The sequence below is a fragment of the Pomacea canaliculata genome, linkage group LG2, assembly GCF_003073045.1.
Source record: "Pomacea canaliculata isolate SZHN2017 linkage group LG2, ASM307304v1, whole genome shotgun sequence".
Classification (NCBI taxonomy): Eukaryota; Metazoa; Mollusca; class Gastropoda; order Architaenioglossa; family Ampullariidae; genus Pomacea; species Pomacea canaliculata.
The window spans coordinates 20,443,627-20,464,620 of NC_037591.1; the positions used below are offsets into that span (position 1 = coordinate 20,443,627).

At 36.4% G+C, this 20,994-nt stretch overlaps 1 protein-coding gene across 3 annotated transcripts; it reads right to left on the reverse strand.

Annotated features, from left to right (window-relative positions):
• Positions 1–295: 295 nt before the first annotated feature.
• On the reverse strand, positions 296–19,564 carry LOC112556733 (multidrug resistance-associated protein 1-like). 3 transcript variants are annotated; one of them, XM_025226012.1, is made up of 28 exons: positions 19,118–19,564; positions 18,634–18,810; positions 18,040–18,168; positions 17,695–17,823; positions 16,864–16,974; positions 16,617–16,678; positions 16,195–16,332; positions 15,531–15,785; positions 14,673–14,850; positions 14,207–14,393; positions 13,272–13,405; positions 11,916–12,053; positions 10,905–11,136; positions 10,321–10,520; positions 9,744–9,920; positions 9,332–9,499; positions 8,634–8,823; positions 8,129–8,424; positions 7,480–7,717; positions 5,047–5,357; positions 3,985–4,184; positions 3,566–3,692; positions 3,157–3,258; positions 2,644–2,790; positions 2,234–2,392; positions 1,661–1,827; positions 1,016–1,210; positions 296–468 (listed from the first exon to the last, which is right to left on the reverse strand). In XM_025226012.1, the coding sequence occupies exons 1-28, from the start codon at positions 19,145–19,147 to the stop codon at positions 351–353; spliced, it is 4,695 nt and encodes a 1,564-aa protein (XP_025081797.1). In that variant the 5' UTR covers positions 19,148–19,564; the 3' UTR covers positions 296–350. The 3 variants fall into 3 exon arrangements, 2 of the variants coding, with proteins under 2 accessions (XP_025081797.1, XP_025081798.1); XR_003097813.1 differs by having other exon boundaries at positions 334–468; positions 1,016–1,181; XM_025226013.1 differs by lacking the exons at positions 296–468; positions 1,016–1,210; positions 1,661–1,827; positions 2,234–2,392 and having other exon boundaries at positions 2,669–2,807.
• Between the last annotated feature and the right edge of the window lie 1,430 nt (positions 19,565–20,994).

A 20,994-nucleotide genomic window follows, 5' to 3' on the forward strand; every position in this document is an offset into this window, starting at 1 on the left:
GGAGCATAGGGTTGCAACTACACCCCACCATTGGACCCGGTTCTTGACGTCCCTTTCCAGTTGGTACCTGCCATGCCAGCTGCCAGATTTTGTGCATATGTACTGTATGTTTTGTTAAGCCTGCCACTTGGAAACTACAACAGGCTTGTGTTCATTTTCATACATATTAAACAGATCACTATAGTTGCATGACTGCAGTAGTACTTCTACCCTGATACCATATGTTGAATGACATTAATAAAGTAATGCAACAAGAAGGCTTTTGAAAAAAATATTTTATCTTGTATAATTTTTAAACAAAATACTATCAGAACTGCTCTGCTCCATGAGTTGTTCAATCACAAGTAGAATTAAGATGTTAGGAGCCCAGCACTCTCCACCATCTTGTAGAAGATGCTGTTTGAATCTTGAAGCAGATGCTGTGGTGTGTCAAAAGCCATAACTTGCCCTTTGTCTAATACCAGAATTCTGTGGATCCAAGACAAGAATAAGTCATGAGATCCTCACTAGTCAGTGCTACATTTGTTATCATCCAAGCTACACACATTCTTGGACATTGACATTCATTATACTTGTACTGCTTGTGTCTCAATCTTGCTAAACATAAACACTCTTAAAATGTTGAAATGATGTGCTACATGGAAGTCAGAACTTATCCCCATTCTCTTTTCAATCTTTCTGTTTATGACAGTATCAAACATTACTGTTACCCCTATAAGTACAGTATCTGAGGAATGCCTTTTCTGTCAACTATACTCCAGGAAGCCTTCTAGTCTGGTCCGTTTTTCAACACCCACGGAAATATTGTGCACCTGTGTTCACTTCTATTTTAAACAGCTTTTTGCAGCAGATGTAGATGCCCATGCTCTGGTGTCATTGCTGCAGTTCCAAAGAACTTCATGACTCTCCTTTTTATCCAGATGTTCTTGATCAGAAGTCTAAACTAATCTATCACATCATTTGTACTTTTTTCTCTAAACCAACAAACTGTTTAGCCATTTCAATTGCCACTCACTTGTCATAGTCCATGATAGTATTCAATCGATGGGCAATAGTCAGAATTGTGCAGGCTGCAAACTGAGTTCGGAGGGTTTGCTGAATGAGTTCATCAGTTTCCATATCAACAGCAGCCGTTGCCTCATCCAGGACCAGTACTTTGTTCTTGCGTAGCAGAGTTCTGGCTAGACACACAAGTTGTCTCTGTCCCATGCTGACCATCAGACAAATTTTACCATTACCATTTTCCATCATTCTAATCTCTATACTGCTGCTTAGCCAGGTCTTGGTCACGGAACATAAAGGTGATTGGTAACTTTGACTGTCTGAAACTGTGACCTCGCACTCTCCCCCCCCCCCCCCCCAAAAAAAAAAAATTGCAGAATGTACACAACATAAGCAGCATTAGCTTGCAAAACTATAATTTATATGCTGCAATAGTGTGTATTAAGCATTTATCATGTCCACTTTAGGTGGTAGAGCTAGTGAGTTAATGGTTGCTAGTCTAGATTTATTTTAGACCTTTAAGAAGAATATAACAGTTGGTTACTGTTCTATAGCTTTTCCTAAGCTGACTGAATTTTTCTGTGGCACATGTACACAGGGTGGGACTGTGATAAACCATAACTGTTGACTTTGACAACCACTGCCAGTATTACTGTACCTTAAATTGGTGCCTCCTTCTCCACAATCATATTCTAGACCATCAGGCAGACAGGTAACAAATGTTTTGAGATGTGCATGCTCCAGCGCTGTCCACACTTCCTGGTCATTGTACTGGGAGAAGGGATCGAGATTTGACCGGAGACTGCCAGCAAAAATGACTGGATCCTGAAAGAGTTCGAAAGAAATCCAGTCAGTGTATTTATCAGCTTAGAAAGCAGATCGTACTTGTGACTTAAATATAATTTTCACCAGTCATCTTACTTTTCCTTATATCCATCTAGCTGTGACACACGACAAACTATACCATATTCTCCTGTTGTCATAAGGTCAGTGTAGTAGCTTTTTAAGTTATCCTGATGTACCACGTAAAATATTTAAGAAAACTCTATTCTCTATTACCACCTGCAGCCTGAATGGCTTTGTAAAACTAATATCTGATCACAAACAAAAATAAGTAAAAATTTATAGTCAGTGCTTTCCATATCAATTCTTTTAGAGTAAGCCCTGGAAATCTTATCAGCTTCATAAAGCACTTCAAGTCAAGATCATGTGTAAAGAGTAGTTTTGTCACCTGTGGTAGTATGGCAAGTCCAGACCTTAGGTCATGCAAGCCCATAAGTGAAGTGTCACGGTCATCAATATAAACTTTGCCTCTTGCCAACTCCACAAGTCTGAAGAGTGCTGTAGTCAGTGAAGATTTACCTGCCCCTGTTCTTCCTACAATTCCAACCTTCAAACCAATAGCAGCGGTTAGAGAAACAGGAGAAGAAGCAGTGTGACAACATTTATATCTGACGTTCCAAGCTAGAAAAAGAGGGACATTAGCACATACTGATGAGATCTCCATTGTAAAACATACTTTCTCTTATTATAGCAGTGTAGTATTTGTATTTGCACATGTATTTGTTTATCAAAGTTTCCCTTGCATAAAGTTCTTGAAGTGAACCATACATGATTAATTGTATATTTCAAGGCCATTACCTTTTCTTTGCTAGAAACATGTACAGAGACACCATCTAGGACAAGGTCAAGGCCATCTCTGTAGCGAAGGGCAATATCATCTATCTTCACATCGCCATGTTCTGGCCAAGAATCTGGAGGTTTGTGAGCAGAGATTTCCCAAGGGGCCTGTTGTAAACAATTTACTGCAAGTCAGGCATTTAACCAGGTTAAAAGCTGAAAGAAGCATTGCATGATCTACAGCTTGAAGAACCAAGCAAGACATCTTAAAAGTATCTGCAGCTGTGTTAAGTTGTATGTCCCTAATCTCTATATATTCAGGATTAACGTGATATTGATCTTCTTTTATATTTATTGACGATCAATTTTGATTTTACTGTTCATAAATAATCTTTTCCTTTCCTTAAATACAGTATAGAGAAGTACTAATGCTGTCAACTAGAGGCTCAGTTAAAAGCTGGATTATATCTTAAGTGTGTTCACTTTGAGAGTTAATTATTTTGAAACTGAAATGAAGGATTCTTTTTTACTGACCTCAACTCCCAGATCAGTGTATTCTTTAACCCTTTCAACACTGACCATATCCGACTCCAAGGTGCTCCAGGAGCCCACGAAAAAATCCATGATACCTGTGATCTGAAATTCACACCAATAGAAATTATCCATCTGCATGCTAACATTGCACTTCCATTGCATGGAAATTCCTCCATGTCCTGTCATGTTAAATGATTCATTAGTCTTCTACATACTCCCTGACCCTGCCCCATCCTCTTACCAATCCAAACACCAGGAAACCCATGAAACAGTCGAAAGAACCCCTTACCCTAATATTTCTATCCCTTACCCTAATGGTTCAAAATAGAACTTTCGTCACTTTCTTTTACTCCCCACTGAGTGGTAAAAGATTAGTTATTATTTAAATGCATGTTATAATTGGACTTACTTCCAAAGAATACAGAAAAGCTAAACCCATCAGGCCTGCTGACTCGGACTGTCTTGTAGCAACTGCCATAAGGGAAGTTGTCAACACAACCACTGCTCCCAAAAATGACAATCTGAATCCCAGCCACCTGACCAATCAACAATTCAGATGTTAGCAGGTAAAGTGACTGCAAACAATTTAAACTGCTGTAGTCAACTTCTTCCTCACCTGCATATCAAACGATTTGTTTTTTTGCTAAAACCTAAAGGTTCATTATTAAAGATAATGTATTCCCACACTTTCTTTTGTTTCTTTTACTGGAAAAGCATTTTGAGACATAATGTATGCTTAAACAACTGTATACAATGTAATGTGCAAGAAAAGCTGTTAGAAAGACTAGCTTGTAAACAAAATCAAAATGAAGAAGCCTATTGACAGACCTATTTCCACCATAAAGATAAAAACGAAAATGTGTGTTTTCATCAATCCTTCTTTCAGCTTCTTCAACAAATCGAAGTTGTGCACCAAAAGCACGGACAACACTGCAGCCCTGCAGAGTTTCACTAAAATGGCTGTAGATGGGTGAGCGGAACTTAGCATCCAGTCTCCTTAGTTGTCGAGAGGTTGCTACATAAAATCTCTGCACAAGCAAAAAATAAAAAATAAATAAAAAATAAAAAAATAGAAAGAAACTAGGTGGAGATCATAATTTTGGGGGTACTATCACTAAATTTTAACAATTCTGCCAAACAGAAGGGCTGAGATTTAGAGAAGAGTGAATATTCAGTCCATTCTTAAAAATCATTTCAAAAAGAGGACAAGATTTAGAAACAAAGTAACAAAATGTAAAAAATCATTTTAAATATTTATAAACTCAGCACAAGATGCTATTTCCCTATTATGTACATGTGAATAACCCCTTTCCTTCTGAAGGTTTGATTAAACCTTCATACTTTACCATTCATACAAGTAAAGACCCTGACTTCACAATGTACATGGATAGAAATATGTTGTCAAAGTTCAAAGTTGTTTTTTTTGTTGTTGTTAACTTATCACAGCATAGCATATAAATATATGTTCTGCTTACAGCAATAATAGCATATAAAAAATGTTCTGCCTTCAAAAGTCAAAGCAGGCTGCACATATATATGCACTATATTCCATCAATTTTACTCTAGTTGTGTGAAAAATATCCAATCATTTGACTAGGTGAACCATTTTTTTAAAAAATGGAGTTTGAATTTTGAAACAAATTTTGAAAGTTCTCTAGAATCAGTCAAATCTGGCTCATGGTATACCAAGTCCAACTTTCCTAGTGGGAATCTCCTCTGTATTTTATAAAATCTATCTTTACACTTGACTAGTTGGGATACATTACATTATCTGACTCAAAGAAAGGAATTATCACAAATTATATTATGGTAATGCTTTTAAAGATTTTATCAGATAGGGATGGCGGATGTGTAGTGCAGAAATGATTTTAGATGTGCATCAATGTTTACCTGCAACATTATATACAAAATAGATAATGGAATCAGAGCAACAAGGAACCAAGGTGTGCTGTAGACGATGATGATCAGCGAACAACAGACTAAACACGTTGATTCAATTCCACCAGAGATGCTGTATTGGAGGCTATTGTCAATTGTGCTTATGTCCTGTGAAAATCTGTTGATTATGCGGCCAAAAGGTGTGGTATCAAAGAATGACATAGGCGCTTGCAGAATAGTTTTCAGCAAGTTATTGTGGAGAATCCGTGAGGCAGAAATCAGTCGAAAATCATCCAGAAGTCTGAACACTATCAGTAAAAATGCTGAAAAAAAAGACAAAAATACCATTTTATAGTAAAACTATTTTTTTAAATACTTAGCATCAGGAGCTTTCCCTGCTTAGTCACAGTAAAATTACTTTTGTAAATACTATCAGAAGCTTTCCCTTTCTTTCTATTTTACTTTGTTTTTGTATATGCCTATAATTTCATTTGGCAACTCAGGGTACAGGTACTTCAAGTGATCAGTCACCCTAAACTGGATCTGGTATCTCTATTGTTATTATATGATGTCAAGCATGTTGCCAAGTCCCAGAGGTAAAACTTGTAATTTGATTTCTAATTGTATTATGTCAGAGCACTATATCGCAGAAAAGGATAAACTCAAAATGCATGAAACAGAGGCAAACATGCAGTGCCTCTACTTCATGTATCCTGATTCTCAATAAAGAAAAATTTTGCCAGGTACTTTAACATGAGCTAATCCAACTATCTAAGGTCAGATAAGTCCCGTATAACTGGCCCCACTGACCAAAAAAGAATGGCGTCCCTTTAAAAATGATTCTTATGGAAATTTATTCTATACTTTCCACTCAGTTTGTATAGGAAGACACTGAATGCTTAGCTTTCGGGAGCAAGTCCTGTTCTAATAACTGAAAATACACCACTTTTTCCTCATGTATGCACTGGAGGCAAGGTGATTGTCTTTGAAATAGCTGAGCTGTAGCCCAGACTGATGTCAGGCGAGCATTCACAGTTATACAGGATGGAGTTCAGCAAAAGAATTGTAGGAAAGATTTGGCATTGGACAGTTTAAAAATGACTGCAATTAAATGGAAAGCTCCTAATGCCATTTCATCTCGTAATATTTGAAGATATTGGTACAGTGATACCTCGGTTCTCGAACGCCTTGACTTTCGACCAAATCGGTATTCGACCAGGAAATTCGAGAAAATTTTGTCTTGGAATCCGAACAAATATTTGGAACTCGAACATCCGAACGTCCGAGTTGAGCCGAGTTGAGCCGAATGGCGTTCATTCGGCCAGCGCGCCTTGCTTGCGTCATCAGTGTGAGTGCAGAGAGAGAGAGAGTGTCACGTTTTTGTGGAGAGAGTCATGAAATGTGTGCAAAATGGGCAGAAATCGCAAATTTTGTTGAACAACATCACCCTGATAAAGTGGTAGCAAATAGAGCAGTTAACATTTTTAATGACAATGTTATGTCCACTTTCCGCAAAATTTTGCAAAGGAGAAAAAAACAGCAAACAATTGACAAATTCTTCCGTAAAGAAATCAGACAAGCAACTGCAGAGCAAGATTCTGATTCTCCTCAGCAAAAGATACAGAGAACAGAAACACCCGAAGAGCCGTTACCCTCTGTTTTTATTGAAGAGGACTCCCCTTCAAAACAATAACCATCCCCCTTCCCTCCTCCCTCCACATTCATTCCCTCCTGCCATAAAGTTTGGTACAGGTACAGTAAATGAAACACAATATGTACTGTACTGTACAGTACATTTTATTTATTTATTTTTTTTAAATAAATACACTTTTATTTCTTGTTGAAACTCATGTTTTTCTACATATTATATACAAATTAGGCCAGTAAATAGGCATTTTCTGGGGCTTGGAACGAATTAATCCAGTTTCCATTATTTCCTATGGGTTTCATTGCTTCGGTTCTCGAACAATTTGGTTCTCGACCGTCCTCCCGGAACGAATTATGTTCGAGAACCGAGGTATCACTGTATTGCCTACTCTGTGCAGATGGACTATCCTGGACTTCATGTTTTCATATGAATCAACAGAATTCCTATGACTATAAACTGATCTTGTATCAGGGATGCTTGGATTGCTTAATTTTATCATTTTGAATTTGAAATAGTCAATAAATTAGAAACTCTAATAGATAAGTTAAGGCAGATATAAGAGAGTGGAACATCATTTATAGGACCCACAAGAAGAGAGCACAGCAAAAAGTGGAAAAGGCACTTCATGTAGTAGAGAAGGTCTAACAAAAGTGAACTGGGTGGGTAAGTGTGGTTTAGTGAATAGGTTGGGATGTTTGTGGCATAGTAAACATGGATGATTGTGACAAAAAGGAAAGATGAAACTGATTCCAAGAAAGCAAGGAAAAAATGAAAGTTTAAGCAAAACTTAATACTACCTTGAGCAGCTCCAAAGCCACCATAAAGACTCAAGTAGTAATTATTGCGATCCATTCGCAGGGAGCTGTTTGCAGGGAAGGCAGTGAAGTTCTGAAGTGTGGTATCATCTGTCCACTTACTGAGATAGATGTTGGAAGCCAGTGATGCCACATGATAAGCAACAAACACAACAATCATAGCAACAAAATATACTGGTCCCACAGAGCGGATCAGTGTAGCAACAACATCCCATCCTATCTGAAAATAATGCAAATACAAATAAAACATTTTCAACACTCAAATGTTAAGCTTCAATTGTAGAAAAAAAAAGCAAAATGATTCTGAAAGAATTTAACTGGGACAGACATTACAGAAAGAGAGTGTGTGTGAGTGCATACATTCGAAAGAAATCCAATCAGTGTATTTATCAACTTAGAAAGCAGATCGTACTGGTGACTTAAAAATAATTTTCACCAGTCATCTTACTTTTCCTTCTATCCATCTAGCTGTGATACATGACAGAGTGTGTGTGTGCATAAGCACATGCATTTATGCAGGTATATCTGAGAAAAAATGTAGTGCAGCTCAGTGTTTGGAACTGATCGTTACTCAAACGAGAGGCACGACAAAAAAGGTTGTATCTATTTATTTAAACATCATCCGGGTTACCTTCCTGTCTTCAACCATCTCTTCCTCCACTAAAATGTGCTTCTTCTGAGCCAGGTCAAGGTCAAATTCTTCTTTGGTTCTTTCTGCTTCTTTCTCCTTTTTTTTCTCTCTGCTTAGCTGTGAAGTTAATTGATGATGTCGAATAGCTTCTGCAGGTACTACTCCGTTCAGATCACTAGCAGTATGACTGGCTAGATGGTTGTTAATGGGAGAGTTTTTGTAAGACAGTTTTTCCTCTTCATCTTCCCCAGAAATGGCTTCTAGTTGTTTCATAATTTGATGCTTGATCTCTAGGACTGTAAATACATGTAAAATTATAAATACAATAATGTACAATATATATGCTGTCATAAATAAATCTTTATTTATTTTTTCCTTGTATCAGTAATATTGTCATTTGTTCTTTATAAAAAAATGTCTTCATGCTAGATTGGGGGACATGCAGATTTGTTGCCACTTTCTATGCACGCAGGCTGGGTACACAGATATAAATAGAAGCACACACCTTCCGGGTCCTCTTCCTCATCACTCTCAATTTGCTCAGTCATGAGGCATCTGACATACTGAACAAAAGGCCCATCATGTGTGATGAGATCCTGGTAAGTCCCAGTTGTTATTACACAGCCATCTTTCATCATGATGATGACATCCACATGTGGGAGCCAATGTACACCATGAGTCACTAAAACACGAGTCTCAAAACAGCATGGGAGACAAATTATGTCATGTAAAAATGGCAACAGAGTGTGAGACTCTAATAATGGTCTAGAGTGGCACATCATTAAATTCTGCAATATTCTAGTGAGATTTTCATGAAACTATGATGAATTGGCATGGAAGCCTGCCAATGTGCAACAATTATTCTTCCAGTCTGCAGGGATTAGCCTATCTCTATCCTAACAGAACAACTGAGAAAAAAAGAGTTTTAATGAGGCAATACCTATGTGATGGAGATAAAACACAACTGCGTAATAAATGAAAAGGATTTTATGCTACTGTAGGGCAGTTGTCAGGACAAGAGCTTATAAATTGTCTGGCAAAAATTAGTTTATATTAACAAGGTTAATCTGAATTAGAATCTAAGTCCAAAGATAAACTAAGATTGAATTCTAAATGGCAGGAAACAAGGAAGTGAGTATTCTGAAATGGAGTTGCATATTTTCATATTTCAAATTTTGAGATAACCCATCTTTTACTGTTTACCTTCCCAGCCAGCAGACCATTGGGACCTATGACTTGTTCAAAGATGTGTAAACCCACATTGATATCCACAGCACTTAGAGGGTCATCAAGAAGATAGATATCAGCAGAGTTGTAGATAGCACGAGCAAGGCTAACCCGTTGTTTCTGACCTCCACTTAGGTTTATTCCCTGTAGTGCAAAGAAATAAATAAGTCATGCATTTGGTATAATTATTTGTTTTTAAAAAAATCTTAAAGTTGATCCTGTTTGCTTTCCAATTAAATGTAAATTCACATCATCTTATTAAAAAAAGTCAAGTTTTTTTTATAAATATGATGTTTTCTTTAGTTAAGAAAGGGAAAATCAGAAAAACGCTATGTAGCTAAAGGGAGACACCTCTGCCTTTTCACTCCAGAAGTTTGGAGTAGGCTACCTTCTCTCCAATTTCTGTCATATCTCCATCAGGCAGACTGTCCAAGTCAGGTCCTAATGCACATGCAATAATGCTTCTGTCAAAAATTTCTTGGTTCATATCTTTCCCAAACAGAATGTTGCCTCGTACAGTGTCATGTTGTATCCAGGGTTGTTGTGGGACATATGCTATGGAACCCTGGAAGTAATTCCATGACTTGTTATACAAATTTGAGCAATTGCTTACTTGGTCACTAATGATAACGTGAACTGAAACTGAAACAAAATTATACTTAAATAGAATTAATTATACTAATAATAAGTATTGCAACAATAATAATCAATATGACATCATAAAATCAAATCATGCACACTTAAATCTGACAAGTATATCTTCAATCATATAAATCACAATAAAAAAATTTCTTGTATTTCGAAGTAATACAAACATTTTCTCTATTTCATGAAGAAGAAGAAGTAGTTAAAATATATGCTGGTGCAAAATTGTGACGACAGATTTAGACAAAGGAAATGGAAGAAATGCAAGACAGAAAGATATTTCTGGTCTAAAGAATAAGAAAAGGTTAATTAATGCTAACTTTGATGCAGACTTTTCCTTCAACCCTATGCATTTCTCCAAGGAAAGCTGACAACAGCGAGGATTTTCCTGAGCCAACCGTACCAACTAAACCTACTAGTGACCCTTGTGGGATTTCTATACAGATGTTTTTAAGGGTCAAGCCTAGACTTTCATCCCATGTAAATGTTCCATTTTCAATGGACAATGCTGGACCAGGCTCTGCACTCACAAATGAACAAAACACATAAATGTTTATAAAATAAGGAATTATAACAAAAAATATGTACAAATTAAGCAACCATTTTTTTTAATAGTGTAAAGCACATTGGGTAAAACTGTCAGCCTGGTAAACCCACCTTTTTCTCATAAGGTTCTTGTATCAAATAAATGACAAAAATACGCAAATATTCGTTTTGAGACAGGCTTAATGTAAATTTTAAATAAGCCTAACCGAAGCAAGGTATATTATAGTGCATCATCACCTATCTTTTGATACTAGCTGATCACTCTTGGGCCAGTCTTGAACAGTGAATTAAAATTTTCTATCTATATAAAATAAAATAATTCTAACTGGGCAGTGATTGGAAAAAACCTGGATTTCACCTTCATTAGATTTTTTCAACATGCCATCCATATCAAGGTCTTTCTGATTTAGGAAACAACTGATTCTCCTTATAGACACTGCTGCCCTGATGCAAGCATTGAGTACCCATGGACCCCAGTTCATGGCAATTCGGATGACATTTAGCAGAGCTAGTGTAACAAAGGCCGTTCTTGGCTCTAGATGATGGTCTTTATCCATGTAGATGTATGTCACGAACATTGCTAAAGATACCTGAGAAATGAAAAAATAGAAGAAATGATTTTGTTATTTAAGAAATCATAACATGGTAAATATAGTAAAATTTTGTGAATGTTCCCAGGTGACAAAAAAAAAAGGCTTTCTTCAATTCCTGAGCAGATTCTCTTATAAAAAATCATTCAAATAGCATAATGTTAATATTTTTCTGAAATTACCATGTTCTTGCTAAAGCTCTTTTCCTAGAACACAATCTGTTCATACAGATTTCTTAATAACGTTTTTCTGCTGGTGATGCTCTGAACCAATTTCATTAAAGTAACCACAACTTTAAAGAATGATAGTATAAATGAGGGAAAATACCATGTCACAAAGGTAAGAATATGTGTTAATTTGACTGTGTATGCATGTACATTGTGGCTGGGTGCATACCCTCATGCAAAACTATAATAAAAATTTTAAGTGCTTGCCTGGCAACTCTCTCTCTCTCTCTCTCACACACACACACATATGCATTTTCCTCTTTATACTTATTTGATATGTTGCTCTCATTCTGTCAAACACAGCACACAACCATGTCTACATTTGGAAGCATGCATAGAAACCCCACAAATACTCTAGCTCATTCCCACCCCAGTCCTAGTTTTTTTCCTCTCTCTCTCACACACACATATGTAGAACAATTCACAGCACAAAAGAACAGCAGCGTTTCCAAGCGAAACAGCTAAGGATGGATCGAGTGTACACAACACAGATAATATAATTTATGTTACAATAATTGCTCAAGATTTCATATTTAGAGATATCATACTTACTAAAAATGGTGCTACAGTCCATGAGAAATGAAGAAACACTTCCATTATAGCATATTTCTTTCTTAGGTGCATTTCCTTTTCCCTGATAGCATTGACTTTGCTGAAGAATGATGATTCCCAAGCATACATCTTGAGGATCTGTGGAATAAAACTGTCAAGTGTTAAGTCATGATCAAGTCATGTATATTTGCCACTGTCACTTGGAAATCCTGCAATCTCTATAATTCCTTGGTGTCAAGAAAAGAGAGATAATGTTGATTCATTATAAAATTGATGCTCTATTTTAAATTTGTCAGTAATAGGTTAATAAGATTTAAGACAACAGAACATTACATGCCTGACCTGTCAAAGGTCATGAATATACTTGTAAAGGTAGTGTGTAGGGACAGGTAAAATTTTAATGGAAAATATGATTAATCATCATGTAGCAAGAAAGAATAATAATTTTTTTACTCCTTTACTGTTATTTGAAAGCACTTTTCAAAATACATTATAACATTAAGTATAAATAAAATGTCAACACATGACGCACACTCATTGGAAAGGATTTTACAAAATGCAGATCACATTGCCTGCCGTTTGAATTAACTAAAAATAATACATCATCAAGGGGCACAATCCAACACTTCTCCATCTAAATTTCTACTGCAAATAAAATTATTTACTGTTCTTAACCTGAACAAAAAATTTTGATATAAACAAGGAAACAAGACTGGATTGTTCATTGATTATTGTTGCTAACATGATGAGGTATGAAAACAAAGATCAAAGGCTGATGCTGAGAATTTTGTGGAGTTGGCTGTGACTCCAGGGAACTATAGGATTCTGGTTAGCTGCTGTCCCATGCTTCAGTGAAATACCTCTGCAGGATGACAGATTTGGATGGTGGGGCTGGACAAGCTGGAGTGACTGGACATTTGAATATGAGGGCCTCACAGGGGAAGTCCTCTGACTTGGGGGTACCACAATGAATATATCTTGTCAAAAGGAAGGTAGTTATCCTGAGACATGAAAAGACGATGCATCTTTTTATGGCTTCACTTGAATGTGTGCCATCCTGATCTAGATCCATTGCAAGATACAATCATCTGAGAATTGCACCTTAAAATGGACCAGTGATTTTGATGATGGTTCCTTGAAGCCACTGATTTCCAGAAGCAAATTTGCTTGCATTCACCATGTCGCCAACACTGAAAGCTCTGTCCTTTGCAAAGATCTAACCACAAAAGCTGCCGATGCAACATGTAGAAACACGGGTTCTGGATTCTCATTACTGATTTAAAGAATTAGAATCCCTGCTATTTTTAGACAAAAATAACATGTTCTGAAGAGACATACTCCATCACTCCTGGGTACCTTGATTCCATTTAGCACTTCACTGAGTATCTTCAGACGCTCATCTTTCATCTTCATGATTTCATCATACAGTTTTCTGACCCTACCGTAGAGAATAATATTAGAAGGAATTATCAAAAGCAGCAATGCCAGACCTGAAATGAGAAAAAAAAAACAGTGCTTTAAATTGCTACCATGACCATGATGTGTTTTTTAAGAAAACATACACACACAAGATGTGTCTGAAAAGTACCGGGATTGGTGTTACAAACAATTTATTTCAATTTCAAACAGCAAACTAGATGGTTTTTCCTTCAAAATAATCCCCTTTGAGTTTAATGCACTTTTCCATCCTTCAATGCCATGCTTCTGGGATGCCCATTTGCTGCCTTCAAAACAGGTTCCCTTGAAGATCCCCTTGAGCTTGGGGAAAAGAGGAAAGTCACATGGAGCAAGATCAAGGGAGGTTGTTTCAGTACGCAAATGTTCTTCTCAGCCAGGAACTGCCAGATGTTCAAGAAGTTGTGAGCAGGTGCATGGCCATGTATATATGTCCTAGGTCCTTGCTTTATATTAAATCTAACATTTTAATTATGTTGACAGTACGTGATTAAGGATGATAAAGGAGTGAGTTCTTTCATCCATCTTTCTTAACTGTGATATTTTATCAATGCAGTCTAAATCACATACTTGTGTCCTATTCAGACTTCATAAGCTTCCTCATCTCTGATGCCATGCAATCTAGTCTGCAATCATTTACAACTACCACTGGGCTACCTAATGCTGTGTAGTTGCACACGCTAATTAACCTATGATTAGGAACAATGCATACATGCTTTATCATACCAATTTATCATAAATCTATTATTATTTTAACTCTGTCTGCATGGTCTTTCCTATAAGACAAATTTTCTCTGTTACTTTTGGTTTTCTTAGTTTTCAAAGATTTTATATACCTGCAAACATAGGAGGTCCAAGCACATTATATAGCAGATACATGCAGATTGAAATATCCAGTAAACAGGCCCAGGCTGCTGAACAAAAGGCCATGGTTTGCTCAATGTGCTCAGCATCATCTGACATCAGATTTACTATCTCCCCTGTTGATGAATCTTTCTTAGACTTTGAATCCATTTTCAGTGCCTGCAGAAAATGAAAGACAGTAATTTATCGTTGCAAAGATATAGAACAATGGAAACTTTAAACCAGCTTAGTTTTAATGGTAACCTTCTTTTTTAACCAGGACTTATTAAGACCTTATTTATAAGACCTTTCAACTGTACTATATCATTCTTGTAGGACAACAAATACTGAACATTAAACACGAGCAGAGACTTACAGTTCATGACAGAATTTATCTTATATAAATTGTACTTTTCATTACCAATAAATTTTCCAGGTAAATTTTGTTTTCTCCCTTACCTTTCTAAAAATTGCTGACATTAGCGCTGTACGGATTTGAAGTCCAATACATCCACTATGATGGATGATCTGTTTATCTAAAATGGCTTGTAAAATGACCAACACAAACAAGAGGACTGCAAAAAAATACCCTTTCCATGCTTGGATTGTCTTGTCTTGGACGACATCAATAAGGCATCTAATTAAAAAAAAAAAAAAGAAACCATTTGTCTTCTTGTTAACTTATTTTGTGGACAGAAATGATAACAAGTTTTCAAATAATTAAAACGTTGAAGGTTTTAGAGCACATAAGACCAATATATAGAATGTTCAAAATCCACATCTTTGGACAGTCTTGGATTGCTGTTATATATGATCATCTCTGTGACCATGATGGTACTAAAGGAAATCATACAAACTAATATTTAGTAGTTGTTGTTGAACTTACATGCTCTATTTTTCTGCTACACTGTCACTATCAGAATTTAATTGATACTTGTTATTGTTACTGATTGTACTCTGCCTTTTCATTTAGCAAAATCTTGGAGAAAATTACTGAAAAAATAGGGAAAAAAGTGGAAGTTGGCGCATTAAAATATCAACTCTATGGAAAACAATGAAAACAGATCAACAAAGATTACCACAGTTTATTTTGCTTTACTTTATTTTTTTTTTAATTGTGCAGACATGCCATTCCTCACATATGTCATGACTCACCTTCAGGAACTCCATTACCTCTACCATCAACATGAACACTGATGACAAATAGGTAAAAAAGGTTAAAAAAAAACAAACCCAAACAATAATTATATTCACCAAAGATTTGTTTCCCAGTTTGCTTATGTTCACTTTTTTTCTCAAATAATTAACTATTCTTACCCCAGCACCAGAGGATTAGATATCCACATAAGCTCTTTGATCAACTGCCAGCTTTGAATCATAAGTATTTTCATGCCATATGTCTTCCACAACACTTTGAACAAGGAGATCTTGCTGCATTCCTTATTCTTGTTGACAGACTGACTAAGGTGTTGATTTATTAACAGAGGCTCCAGTTTGTCATTGTCTGGGAAATGAACGGAGATGATGTGGTCTGATACATGGTGAGATTTTTTGTGTTGTGACATGGAGTTCCTGGAAAAGAAAGCACTAATCAATATTAACACAGCCTGCATGTTTTATAAACCACTGAAAAAAGAAGTAAACTGCATGTATTGGACAAATTTTTACTATTTAATCAGGAAACTATTACAAGCACCTCTTATTTGGAGTAACATGTTTCTGACAAGGGTTACAGAATTACAGGATGGAACAAGTTAAATATAGTTTGTTTAAAAAAAGTCCTAAGAAAACATTAAAGAGATCAGGTGCCCATAAATGCAAAACATTAACAATATAATCATATACTCCCCATGCGCAAACATCTCCCACCTAACTCTTTCTGTAGCTATCCTTCTCAAACTCTTGCTGAAAGATTTTTACATTTTATGTCATATTTTAATACATTTGACGACACTTGTTTCAAAACAGAATATCTGCTTACTGGTTTGTCTTGACCACTTTGTAGGCTGAATCCCAGTTTTTCAAAAAAGCTGGTATTACATTTTTTGCAAGCTGCTGTGGATTGGGATCATTTACCTTTTCCTCTGTGAGTGGTGCTTTAAATCCTTCCACCATCAGCCTTAACAAAATGAGGTTTGTTAATTGCATTTATCTTCCTGGCATGCAAATTTATTAACAAGTTGAGATAAAAAAATGTTGAATGAAGCCAAAGCAAGAAGTATGGTGAATCTCAAAAAAGGCACCCACACAAATGTTTCTATTGTCTGTATGCATGCTTTATACAACAAATGAAGACTACAAATGATAAAAACGTAATGAATTATTTATGAGTATTTCTCGATGATCCTGAAAAAGAGCAAAAGCCACCTTTTTATTTATTTTAACTCTATATAGTGAGCTTACCTGTTCAGCCACCAAAACGTTAATCTTGAAATAAAAGAGGCAGATGTCTCAGGGCACATTTTCTGCAAATAATCAAACAGGAACACTTCACTGCATTACTGTTTCTAATCCTAAGCCAATCATTCTTACTAAACAAATATGAATGTGTTTCTGGATTGCAGTGTCAGTAGAGATATAATTAGAAGTCTTGTTCTTAGGTCTGCATTCGGTCATTCATGCACTTACAGGAGTGTTAAAAAATGTTTACCTTTGACTTCGTGGCATGAGAAGCTGCTTTCTCAGCAAAGCAGTGAAGTATAAAAAGCACAATTATTAACAGATACTTGAAGTTAAACATGATGACTTCTGGCAGGTACATCTGCTTGGCAATGAGAGAAAAAGAATCCAACATTTTAATTAATTAATGTTCACAAACATTTAAAACATTTGACTATGATGAAATCATGAAAGACAACATTACTGTAATAAAATATGTGTCATTAATTGTCTTTCCATGTACAATAAGTAATGTGTTGCCCAAACAGGCTACAAAATTAACAAAACAAAGAATGAAGATCAGTTCTTCTACTTTTATTTTCAGTACAGTGTCGCACTTTCGATCTTTATCAAAGCCGAAAAAAAGAAGAAAAATATGCACAGGAATAAAAACCATAGCAAATCCTGATAAAAGACATTACCCTATAGAGACGGCCAAACATTTTAAAAATAATGATGATGAAGAAGATTGCTTGTAAAGCACCATTCCCTACTAGATCACAGCATTTTACAAATATAACACATACTAAGATTAGAGCAATACACACACGTACCATCGCAACATTTTGAATTATATAACAAGCAAGCGCATAAGCACCTACAGATCGACTTTCAGTCAAAAGCAGCATGGAGGGAGGGGGGAATTAGTACTGATGCACATACAGAGAAATAACAGTGTGCCTGAGACGAGAGCTGAACCCAAGGCAGTCAATCTTCACTGTATTGATGACAGGCGCCACCGGACTGTCCAAAATCATCATGGAATATGTGCATCTTCAACTGCTTCTTAATTGATGATTGATGATGATGCGTTTAATGTTACCTGTTTGAAAATAAGTGAATAGAAAGGAACGAGGGAGCAGAATGCCCAAAGAAGCAGGTAGATGAACAGCACTCCAGATGTGACAAAACCCTTCCTTCTCTCCATCTCTATAAACACAGCAGTCAGCAACTGTAAGAAGACAAAGCAGCATTACAGAGAATGCAGGATACAAATTTAGCTATAAACCGATGACAAAAGTTTTTCAACATAAATAATTAAGAAAAATGCTTAACTCTATGCATACTATAAGTATGTATATATAACCAAATACCTTCACTGATTTTATAAAAGATATATTTTGGGCAAATGTGCCAAAAGCAGAGGAAAAAAGTATCAGGTATTTACCACTGAGATCAGCTGTATAAATAAAGCCACCACTTCTGACTTCCATGCTGAACTGTTGTTCTGCGTGTGGATGGAGACTTCTCTGACAAAGTCTACTGTGATTGCAGCTGCTAACAAACTGCAGACTAGCTAAGAACACAAAAGTAAAACAAAACAGAAAAAATACAAATATAAAAACATATCCACATGTTCATCATATTCCCACAGACAACTATAGAATGTGTGCCATAGTACAATATGCTAACACACTAACATAGTTCACCAGATTGCGGTTTACATATCTTGAGTTTGCATTTTAAATATATAGCCCGCTATCTAGAATTAGAGTAAATTTTGACTTGGTTCCAATTCAGAACAAGTAGGGCTTGATAAAAAGTACATATGCACCTTTATTTTTTTTCTCTGAGTGCAATATCTTGATATCTGAAGATCTTATACAGGCTTTACGGGTTTAACCTGATTCATTGACACCATGAACCAGCATTCTTTCTTCTTTCCTCCTCCACCCACCCACACACTTTCTCTTTCTCTGTATAGATATCTTACATTAAATTCTAATGAAAGCAAATGAGCACAGGATCATACACTACTCACAAGCTTGCTTTTGTACAGTGTGCTGGTTGGATAGGCATTAGAACAAGTTCTGAAGAGAAAGAGTGCATAGATTGGTGCAGCAAACCACAGAAAGCCACAGGGAATCCAAACAAGTACAGTGTCTTGGAAACAGGTTGTGACCTCCGGCCAATCACTGTTCCAAACTAGAGATGTGTTCTGAAAAAGAACATATCAGTGCTTTAAAGACAACTATTAGTGTGTAGTATGACAAGGATGGACATTATAGCAATTAACTAAACACTATGTGATGTGTGAGTGTGTGTGTGTGCACATGCATGTGCATTAACATATGTGCGTATGCATGCTTTTGCATTTTAATTTGTTTTTTTTTCTGTTCTTCTTCAGCTGAGTAACTGTTATAGAAACTGTACTTTTTTCTTAAAGTTTCTTTTACACATCAGTGAATTTGAAGCTCTCCTCCATGAGATGCACAATACATAGTGAATAGTTTGGAGCAGCTTACCCAGAATGCGGAATCACAGAATCCTTCCATGTCTTGGAGCTCCTGATAGTGGTTTGAGTGACACTACACGTGCATTAGTGAAGGAACTATAGGCTACTAACGACTTATCTTTTGTTCACAGTCACTGTATGGCTTTCGCTTTTACTTGAGGCGAACAAGCAGCCGGCAGTGGATTTTATGGTACATGCGACTCAGGGCGTCTGTGTCTCGTGCTGTTGCACCACTTGGTGTAATAGGCTGATCGAACATCCTGACTCGGGCCTTTAAACATTCCCTAGGGAACATTCCTGTAGTGGCCGGCTGCGCCAGATAATCGGAGATAAGGCAGCAAAGATAATCAGACTTACTTTTTAAGGACATGAGATGCGATTATCTTATAACTGTTCTTTCATCATCGGACCCCAATTTCCTGTAAGACTTACATTTATTTGACATCGTGTACCCTGTTCAAACACACACGCATACAGGAATTCCCGAAGTCTAAATGTAAACCAACGGGCACAATAAACTAAAAAGCTGTAAGTTACAGTCATCTCAAACTAAACACGTGACGTGTGAACAAGACGCAGGCACCACATCAGTGAGTGTAGACCCGAGGGACGAGAAGCCCTGTACAAGGCTCAAGTCGCACCATCCCACCCCGTGGAGGGAGGAGTGGGGTGTAGGATGGAGATAACAAGCGGTGGTGACGCTAACGACAGGAAAAAGAAGACGATGACGTGAGGCGATGATGATGAAGCTACCGACCAGAACAGCAATAAATCAAACTGATGATCACTGGCTTTGTTAAATCAGCTAATATTAGAAAAAAAAGTTGATTTGCAAGATGACACTATAAAAAAAATCAAACTGAAATTTTTTTTATTGTACTAATGAACATTCAAATTTAGAGAAGTATGATAAAATAACCACCTGAGTATCCCGACGACGACGACGACGACGACGACGACGATGATGATGATGATTAATAACAAACATTGTGTGAAAAGAAAAGAAAAAGCAATGCATAAGAAAAAAGGGAAAGAATAAATTAAAAAAGTGACTGGAAACAGAACAAACGAATAAAGTATAACAAAATAAAAAAAAGTGAAAGAAGAAGCTGTTGCTGTTGTACAATCTGCTGCCTGTTGCGCGGTGAGAGCATTCTGTTCACATTTGTATGCAGTCCGTTCATGTCAACTATCAATATGTAGTCAATACCTTTTGTAATATTCCTCTGCAGCCTATTCCCATGTAACAAGTATGTGGTTTCTACGAGTGTCGTGTACAAAAGTCATTTGGAAATGTCTCTGCTAAGACACTTGGAGTGAAAACCTCTAAAGTCTTGCTGCGTGTGAAATCGACTAAGATAAAAGGTAGACACTCATACATTTACACGAGTTCTTAATGTTCAAAGAAGCTTATATTTGCATATCGCATCAAAGCAGCACTCTTTACTGAACATAAAATAGTAATCATGCTGCAACTTCACAACCAGCTCAAGTGTTTATCTGAACAGCATACAGTGTGTGTGCTAGTCTGGCTACCAGAGCTTGTTTCACAAAGATTTGTGTTGTTGACAAAGAACATTCTAAGTGGTTCAGAGTAAAACTTGAAAATTCCCATCGTTAATATTTGATTATTAACCAGTTAAAAAATTAAAATTCAAATATTTATCATATATTTATACATCTTAGAATTAATATTTTTAATTTTACATCAAATATTTATAAATTCAGTTGACTGATGAACAAAATTCATTATTAGGACTTATGTCTACTGTAGGCTTCACCTTTCACCTTAATTATCATGTAATGCAACATGCAAGCCTGAACAGTTTCTTTTTGCAGATAATTGTGAAGTATAGAAAAGTTTTTTTACTAAAGCTATTTACCTTT